Below are 9,899 nucleotides of genomic sequence, written 5' to 3'. Positions count from 1 at the left end.
ATAATATTAATATTAATAATAATGAAGGAAAAAAAATGAAGGAATACCGATCTGACATTCGAAAAGACAACAATAAGAATGGCTTACAGTAAAAAATGTGCATTTCATTGACAAACAACGTTTGTGAAACATAGGTATATTCGTTTCTTTCTTATTTTAATCGTTTTTCTTTTGGTTTATTACCATCTGATCGGATTAACTACGTTCGAACGATGTAATCACTTGGGTAGACGAGAAACGGATACTCGAGACACTCGTAAACGACACCATCTGCGAAAATTGTTTGCTGGTAATACGAATTTTTTCCCCTTCGTTTATTCTGACTTGTGTCGAAAAGGGAAATACGCGAAACACAAAGCATGCGTTATTTTTTAACATTAGCAAAAAAAAAAAACAAGAAGAAAAGAAGTAAAATGTACGAGTATGTAACCTTTGTATATTTCCCTGTTTAATGCGAGTGAAAATAAACGAGAATCTGAAACAAGTTTTCTCGTTCTCTTCGATTTAAAGAAACGCTTTGAAATATTGTAACTTCATTTCGTGTTTATTCCTTGTTTCTTTTGTTAATTGTCACATTTCATTCTTAATGTTAAACGTTTAATGCGTTCCGCTTATATTACCAGCATAAGAATCTAGTCACTACAGAAATCTTGTAACTCAATGATATGGAAAAAAAACTGTATGGTTCACGCTTGAAAAACGGTGTTTTTGATATGGTAGGTATATATAACAACTGTACTATTCTATTGTCTAATTCAGTCAGTTTTATACTGCAATTATTTAAAAAAAAATGATTTCTCGAGATAGTCGAAGAACTAGCATGAATTAATGAAAATGTAATTTGATTTTAAAGACAATAGACTGATACAGAAATTTTATTTCATATTATAGACCAACTTTTTTCCATGAAACCATTGAGACTATCCTGAGAAAGCTACCCATCTGATTTTCTCCCATCTCAATACTGGTGCACATTTTTTCTTTGTATGCAATTTTTTCACATTTTTTTATTACTAACCATTGTACTGGCATTTTGGAAATATCGCACAAATATAATATAGAATAAAAACAAACAATTCTGGTACTGATTAGACAATCCTACACAACGTAAAAATATATTTTAAATTTCAAAAATTTAGAACAAATTATTTTTCAGTTTGTAAAATCTTAAATGTGTTTGTACAAATTGAAATAAAGTTTTGTATAAGGTAATTCAAAAATAGTACAATAATCGAAGCATATTGTCAATTGTAAGTTTATTGCTGATGATACTATGTAATATTCATATATTAACACTTTTTTTCGTTATTTATCATAGAAATAATTTTTTATGTATTTTATTAAGCATTTAAGATTTTACAAAAATTTAATGGTCTCAGAAAGCAAGATTTGTAGTATATTTATATAACATTTTGCATTATTACTGGTAAGTACATATATAATTCATAGATATATAGAAATTATATTACCTTGAACTAAATGTAATAAATATGATGATGTCTTCTTTAATACAAATATTGAAATGTATTAATGTAACAGATATCCTATTAAGTTTCTACCTTAGCATTCTATATATCTTTTGAGGCAAACTTTTTTACTGGCTCTTACCATTTACTATATTTTAAATGCCTTTTATAAATAGGAATAACTTAACTTGGAATAAATAATTCATTCATCCTTCTGATGCATTCATAAGCCCCAGTTGCAGGTACTTTCATGCAAGCAGAAATTACTTCATAAGTTATATAGAAATTAGAAACTTTTGTAGAATGAGGTATCTTACATGTCTCTTCACTGTATTCATTATTAAATTTAAGACATTGATCACTAAAGTGATGGAAGATATTTAAAATATTTTGTAGAAGATGTACAGAATCATCTTCTGTATGACTATTTAAATGTGTAAAGCAGCTAGTGAATAAATGTTCATAAGGACTGTGTTTTATGCTCCCTTCTAGTTGATTGATATTTTTAATCAGTGATTGATATATGTTGTCGTAATTTTCAATTCCTTCAAGTAATACAAACATTCTACAAAAACGTGTGAAAGATTTAAGTAAAAATGCAAATAAATCAGTCCCACCAATAGATGGATATTCCAAAGACAAACAACATGCTTCTATTGTCAAACGAAGAAAATTATTACACGCATCAATTTCGTCATTCCATCCGATAACGAACCAATATATTATAGTAAGTTCTGAGCCTAATTTTTGATACTCTTCTTCGGTCGAACGAATAATTAAATGACGCAAGAAATCTTCTCTCAATAAGCTCAAATCCGATAAATAATGTCGTAATTTTTCTGAAGTTTTAGGATCCTCTTTCAATCGATTTAACACCACGAAACAACGTCGTTCATAATCTTCTATTATATCAATTACGCTAACTCCTTTTTGCATTAAATACCAAAGCGATGCGAGGTGCAATTTATCTATTGGTTCGATGATGAATTCGATTCCATTGATTATTTCCTTTTTCGTTGAAGCAGAAAAGTTTTTGATTTCCAAGAAATATTGTAATATTCTTGTTATTTGACTAAATATTTCACTGCTTATATATTTTGAGATACTTGTGTTCTTTCTAAGGGAAGACATTCTTTTTGCAAGAGCTATTATTAATTCTTTAATATTTGTATCTTTGTTACATTTAACTTGCAATTTACGAATAGTGTTGAGAATAGAATTCATGTTTAAGACATTTAAAGTATCTTCATTCAAATATGGTATAAAAACATTGTTTATCAAGTCATGTACTTTAATTACAGAATTGTCCAACACAACTTTCACAAAGTCTATGAACTTTTTCGCATTCCATTCTGTATTTTCTATGCAAATAATTCTTAAGATACTTGTTAAAAGTATTTGATTATTGCCTTCTCTTATCTGCATAAATGGTGATAATAAAAGCAAGTCATTAGGAGAAATCATGATATTTCCATATTGAACATGACCAATAGTAATTTTTAAAAGTATAGTTAATATTGTTCTTGGGTTCTTTAAAAGAAACAATAAGACTGTCTTTAAATTGGTCGATGTTTGTAAATTTGTATTGCGTGCAATAAATTCATGAAAAGCTTCTTCCATGTGTGGAGATTCTAAATAATTTTTGCCATCATATTTCGTTAAATACATAATTACTATTTCATAAATATCTGGTATACTTTGGGAGGACAATATCTTTATAACTAAAGTGTAACTGAATTCTTTTAGATCTTCTTCTGCGGATTTCGTGAGAACAAGAGTAAGATATTCTAAAAGAGTTAAGCAGTCTTTCTTTTCTAGCAAAGATCTATTATTATAAACAAAATCAAGTATCGAACGATCCCACTCTTTGTATCTACATAGTAATTCTTTCATAAGATCTTTTTTGCCATTTGATATGGCACTACAGAGTTCTTGTAAATTTAAAGCAAAACTTGACTGTTTAGGATCTGATTTAGATGCTATTTGCTGTAAGCATTCTATTAAATGAGTATTTTGTGATAATTGTTCATCATTCATTGCAAGTTTTATAAAGTAATAACTTTCAATTGCAATGGAACGTTGTAAAGAAATCATACTGTTTTCTTCATCATCCAGTTCTGCCCAGCTCAAGTAAATATTACAATCAATTTCTTTGATTTTATTCAATAATAAATTCATTAATTCTTCATTTAATGTCCATATAGTGCTTTCTACTAGTGTACTTTCACACTTTATAAATGCTTCTCTTCCAAATGTAATGTTATATAATTTTTCAAGATCTTGAGAAATTAAAATTTCCTTGTCTTTGTTTTCTAAACATTTCCTTAATGTACAAATTAACTTTTTCAACATAATACCATGCCGTTCACACTTTTTTAAGCCTGATACCTCTGTTAAATAAGACAGTTTTGTATTTGTTATCAATAATAAAAATTCTTGAAAAGTAAGTAATAAATTTTGTATGCTATTCTCAACATCTGTAGACTGTATACCAATTTTCTTCAATTGCAAAAATTTAGAGTATACAATAATCATCAACTGGTATATGCTATTAACTGATCTTTGAAAAGGTAATTTATCTATACATTTTGTAATTATTTCAAAAACCTCTGTACACAAATCAAATGGCATATATAAAAGGGATTCGATTAAAATCTTCTCATATTCTAAATGCCATAATATTTGTATAAGCAAATATGGAGATAAAAGTGGACACATATCAACCAAATGTCCACTAATAATATCTTCTGCCAAATGTTCTTGATGTTTGAAATTTGTATTTAATAATAGGTATTTATATGATTGTACACATTTTTCATTGTTTATCAAAGCTTTCTCTGATACAGCTATGCTGTATGTTTCAAATATATTCACCATTGATTTACATATATCATCAATGTGATTACTATTTTCATTGGTTATGCAAGAAGTCAGCAATTTTAATTCTCCACATTCTTGGCTCTTCTTCATAAGGTACATTTGAACCTTTTTGTAAAACTCGTTTAGTTCATCCATTGTTAATGTATTGTAATAATTGTATTACATAAATGTTTTATAAAATCCTTATATTTTTCAAATTGTTTAGAATACCATAGTAAACATTTTTATATCTCTGTAAATGCAATACAATTATTATTAAACATGTCAGTTACCAAAATCACTCATAAATATAAACTTAGTACACACAATTGACTATACTGTTAAATAATAGGAATTACAACAAAATTAAAGTATGAAAATAATTTACGCAATACGAAAATAAAATATGTAAAGGATAAGAAACATTAATATTACCACAAATTTTTCCAATAACGTCGCAATATATTTTTCATGTTTTATACACTTAAAACAATAATTACGACAAGTACTTAATTTTCAATTGAAAATAGTGTTACAATCTTAGCAATACAGATAACTTTTTTCCACTCCTTTATAATACCATGAGAAATGTACCGGTACTATATAGATAGTTTTATCATTAAGGTTACGTCATTAACAAATAACAACTATAAAAACTACGATTAATTTGACCGAATTTGTTCACAAAAGAAAAATGGTTCGTGCATGGTACATGGATAACAGTGATGTTGATCAACGACTAGAACACCATAGAGAACCACCTGAATATATTTCCCTTGAAGAGTTATTTAAGAAAACGGGTGTCGAATATTTTAAGGTTAGATTAAACTTTTTTATTTTACTATAATTTCTTCAATATTTGCATTTATCATCCGGTTACAATGATATAATTACTTTCATCATTTTATATTAGATAAATACTTCATATAGTTTAACTAAAAATTATTTAGAAGGGTAGTTATCTTAAAATTTGACCTTGATATGATCTTGAAGAAATTACGTTGTATTAAAGTATCACTTTCATTGCTTGCAAATTGAATTTGGTAACATCTATACAGGTCAATTATGAAGAATATAAAAATGATAATACTTTAACACAATTAAGAAAAAAACGCGGTTACACATATGAAGACGAAATAGAATGTTCCAAAAAGTGCCTTCCAAACTATGAAGAGAAAGTAAGTTAAATTTCAATTATTGTTTCACTGTATTTAAATTATAATATATAAAAGATGCAAATCATGTAACATATTTTAAATGTTTAGTTGAAAAATTTCTTTACTGAACATCTTCATACTGATGAAGAAATAAGATTAGTCTTAAATGGATCAGGGTATTTTGATGTTCGCGACAAAGATGATCAATGGATACGTATTGAAGTTAAAGCTGGAGACTTGATAATTATTCCAAGTGGAATATATCACAGGTTTACTTTAGACATTAATGTAAGTGTCTTATTATTAAGTTTTACATCAAGTTTCTTTTATTATTTATGTCTTTTGTTTCATAGAATTACATAAAAGCAAAACGATATTTTGTGGGAGAGCCTGTTTGGTTACCTTATAACAGGCCAGCTGATGATATGGAATGCCGTAAAAATTATCTAAAACGCTTGAACAATAGTTTTTCAATACAATCTCTTTAACATCTGTTACAGAAGTTATGGATTGTGCAGACATATACTTTGAAGATGTACAGTATAATTTGTTTAAATTGAAACTCATTTATCCAATAATGTATGTTAAAATTTGCATTAATTATGATTATACATAATTACATTATGTATATATACATTCCGCAATACTCAGTGTTACGAAAAATTAATTCTTTACTTTATTGTCACATATCTGTAACATCCCGTTTGTACAAATATTGTATGTATAAATTTTATAAAACATGTTTTTTACATACAAAAATTGTTAATGATTTATTTTTATATTTCTTGTACATGAAATTATAAAATAATGTACGATAAAAGTGATATTTCTTAATCCGCAAAATTACTGTCTATTGTTTGTAGCACAATTATTTGTATTATATACATACGTACAAAAGCCTTAACAAATACTGAATTGTTGTTACAGTCTCAATTGTTAAACACTTGTTTTTAAAGACAGATTTCCGTGCATTTCTTTTTACAAATTTGATTTATATATTAACTTATGAAGTTCTGAACTTCCAATTGTTCGTATACACTTATTTCACAATAAATACACACCAATAAATGTCATACATAATGTCATAATTAGCGTACAATGCAGTACTAGATAAGAAAATATTCTAAACATGATCGTCAAAGTATAAAAATTGCAATGAAAAATAAATGTGATCACTAATTTTTGAATCTTAATAATGTAAGTTTAAATTAGTCTTAGTGAATAAAAAAAAAAGCAAAGAATGAAAAATATTCTCAGTGTCTCAAAAAGATATAGTTTCATCCACATGGATGCCTAAATCAAACGTCCATATCTTGTATATATGTATATAACAAATATCTTAGAACAAGTTTCACACTTTCCTTGTTTTTAAGGACAACAAATTGTCAATCTTTCTACTTTCACTTAATGCGTTAAAAGTCAGCATTAACTGTAAAATTGCTCTCTATTTTGTTTGCCATCACTCCCCATTTTTGATATTCTCCAACTTTTTTCTCGAAAAAGTTCGTCTTACCTTCCAAAGAAATATGTTCCATGAAATCGAATGGATTTTCTGATTTATAAAACTGGAAGTGAAAACATAAGTTAATACATTGTCTTATCAATATTACTATTAAAATTACAATTATTTTACAAACCTTTTGGCAACCTAATTCTACAAGCAATCTGTCCGCAACAAATTCAATATATTGGCACATGAGTTTACAGTTCATGCCTATCATTTCAACGGGTAAAGCGTCAGTTAAAAATTCTTGTTCAATTTGGACCGCGTCTTTAATAATTGATGTGACGCGTTCATTCGAAGGTTTCTGTATGATGTGTTTAAACATTAAGCATGCAAAATCGCAATGCAATCCCTAAAAAAAGAAAGTGTAAAGCCTTATTCATTTTTTGATTTCCTATTTTTCACCCAATAAGTTAATTCAACATGTATTTAAATAAGATACATTACACACCAACCTCATCTCTAGAAATGAGTTCATTACTGAATGTAAGGCCTGGCATAAGTCCTCTCTTCTTTAACCAAAAAATGGCAGCAAAACTACCACTAAAGAAAATACCTTCCACTGCAGCAAATGCAATTACACGTTCGGGAAAGGTAGCAGTTTCATGATTTATCCAATTTAATGCCCAATTAGCTTTTCTCGCAACACACGGCAAATTTTCAATCGCATTAAATAAAAAGTCCCTGTGAAAATAATACTAATGTAAATAAAAGTTGTGCAATACATAATAATTTCCAAAAACATACTTTATTATTTACCTTTCTTTAGCATCTGCAATATATGTATCGATTAACAAAGAGTACATTTCTGAGTGCACATTTTCCATTGCAACTTGAAAGCCATAAAAGCAACGTGCCTCTGTTATTTGCACCTCCTGGCTAAATCGTTCAACAAGATTTTCATTGACAATTCCATCAGAAGCAGCAAAAAATGCTAATACATGTGATATAAATTTTTTCTCACTGATAGTTAAACTGTTCCAGTCAAATAAATCCTGCAAAGATTAAATATTATAGAATTAATTATTAACTATTACAATTTTTTAAATACAACTCTAAATTTTTTGAGCCCAAAAATTATACCTTAGAAAGGTCTACTTCCTCCACTGTCCAAAAGGAGGCTTCTGCTTTTTTGTACATTTGCCAAATGTCAGGCCATTGGATAGGAAAAACAACAAATCTACGTGGATTTTCTTTTAGCAGTGGTTCTAATTCTGGAGAGAATTCACTTTCTTTCATTTTTCTTGTAACTTTTGTTTTAGTTACCTAGAAAGATTTAAAAATGTTGTTAGGTTTGTTAAAATATAATTAATTATACTATACAAATCTAAGGATTTTATTCACCTCATTTTTAGTGCCATTTTCGTGAAGAGTAGCTGGTGAAGTACATAATTTCTTTGGAGAAGTCTGAAAGCAAAATAAAATGGAAGTCAATATAAAAAGCATTTACAATATTAAATAATCACAGAATTACATGTGACTACCAAACCTTATAAATAGAATTTAATGTTTCATTTACAGAAGGCACAAATAATTTTCTTAACATCATTATAAATAATAGAGATACATAGAAAATCATGAAATCAAAAACCTTATTGTATTGCATAATTGTATGCAATAGTAGATGTACAATTCATTGTGCTGTGAAAAATACAAGGAAATTCAAGAGTACTTTATGTTCAATGCAAAAATAACCTTATTCTAATATAAGTAGTAAAATCTACTTGTTTAAATTTACATGGTAATTTCCTTTATAGTTTATTGTGAATGTGAAAAAATCTTTGGGTATCTTTTTAACATACCGATGCTGCAATTTGTCACAACGAACATTTCTCGGGATATATAACATTTTAGCACCGGGTAAAGTAATTTGAGATAAAGAGATAAAGTACGCAAAAAATTTGAAAAGAAAAAGAATATACTAAGTAATAAAATGTGATAAGTACAGTATTCCATCCATATCAAGATTTTCAAGTATACGTCGTAATTATACTTTAAGGTGAACTAATCCAAAAACAAGACAAATAATCTTACAAAGTGTTCCGGAATCCATTTAAAAATATTGTGTATATATAGTTTTGCATTCTTATCAAATTATGCAATTGAATTGTAATGAACAATCACTTAACAGGAAATTAAGGATTGATTAAAGTGACAGAAAAATTTTAATAAACTTACATTATCTTTTAGAGAAACATTCTCGAGATGTTTACGAATGTTTTCTTTTGTTGAAATTTGAAGTGGCATTTTAGTATTGTATGAATGTCACAGAAAAGGTGAACAATTGTGACAAGAAGTTATCACTAAAGCTACACTGCTCGCAGGAAAGAAGTCACTCAAATGTTAAAAACCCAGTGCAAAGGATACTCTTATTCGTGCTGTTTCCCTCCGTTTTTCGCCAAACTGTTGTTAACCAATCAAATGATCAGCTTTTACCGCCAAAACACATTAGCACTCATAAAAGTAGAGAACTTACATCCTTACGAATATTCAAAAATCTACTAAAATAATTTCTTTGAATATTTTAAGGGAAATAAGATTAATAATTATATTATATAGATATTTATTTTCCCGCGTATTTTATATGGTTGCGCAAGTCTCTTAGAGAATCATTATTACAAACATAAGGCACGATTCTCAATGGAAAATCTAACGTAAAAAGTTACTCTATCATTTAAAACACGAAACTCATTCGTCAGCTGATTCATGTACTAGTGGTAAACACCTGATATTAGGCACGTTCAGTTGTTTTGTAAGCAATAGCGTACATTTGTATGTCACTTTATGTATTTTAATGTTAAACCAGTTTTTCTTTAAACAATCTTTGGTATAAAAGGTATTTTTATTATTAGAAAGATGTCGTTCAAAGATATGATATAAAGTATTAAACTTCTTTAATTTTTAAAAAATTAT

The 9,899-nt window shown here is 27.8% G+C and overlaps 3 protein-coding genes across 4 annotated transcripts; 1 reads left to right on the top strand and 2 right to left on the bottom strand.

The window, feature by feature from the left end:
- Window positions 1-1,649: 1,649 nt before the first annotated feature.
- On the bottom strand, window positions 1,650-4,481 carry LOC108575279. Its single transcript, XM_017938035.1, has one exon. It carries the CDS (start codon window positions 4,479-4,481, stop codon window positions 1,650-1,652), a length of 2,832 nt encoding a protein of 943 aa, XP_017793524.1.
- A 478-nt stretch (window positions 4,482-4,959) lies between these two features.
- On the top strand, window positions 4,960-5,970 carry LOC108575308 (1,2-dihydroxy-3-keto-5-methylthiopentene dioxygenase). The gene is made up of 4 exons (XM_017938070.1): window positions 4,960-5,142; window positions 5,384-5,503; window positions 5,591-5,770; window positions 5,836-5,970. Exons 1-4 carry the CDS (start codon window positions 5,020-5,022, stop codon window positions 5,968-5,970), a joined length of 558 nt encoding a protein of 185 aa, XP_017793559.1. The 5' UTR covers window positions 4,960-5,019.
- Window positions 5,971-6,894: 924 nt separating this feature from the next.
- Window positions 6,895-9,314, bottom strand: LOC108575301 (ribonucleoside-diphosphate reductase subunit M2 B). Of its 2 annotated transcripts, none has more exons than XM_017938062.1 (7): window positions 9,165-9,314; window positions 8,314-8,393; window positions 8,070-8,241; window positions 7,746-7,981; window positions 7,442-7,670; window positions 7,120-7,338; window positions 6,895-7,047 (listed from the first exon to the last, which is right to left on the bottom strand). In XM_017938062.1, the coding sequence occupies exons 1-7, from the start codon at window positions 9,231-9,233 to the stop codon at window positions 6,895-6,897; spliced, it is 1,158 nt and encodes a 385-aa protein (XP_017793551.1). In that variant the 5' UTR covers window positions 9,234-9,314. The 2 variants fall into 2 exon arrangements, with proteins under 2 accessions (XP_017793551.1, XP_017793550.1); XM_017938061.1 differs by having other exon boundaries at window positions 8,070-8,252; window positions 8,331-8,393.
- Between the last annotated feature and the right edge of the window lie 585 nt (window positions 9,315-9,899).

The sequence above is a fragment of the Habropoda laboriosa genome, unplaced genomic scaffold, assembly GCF_001263275.1.
Source record: "Habropoda laboriosa isolate 0110345459 unplaced genomic scaffold, ASM126327v1 scaffold244, whole genome shotgun sequence".
Taxonomy (NCBI): Eukaryota; Metazoa; Arthropoda; class Insecta; order Hymenoptera; family Apidae; genus Habropoda; species Habropoda laboriosa.
The sequence above is the reverse complement of the archived record's forward strand: the minus strand, read 5'-3'. Positions and strand labels throughout refer to the sequence as shown.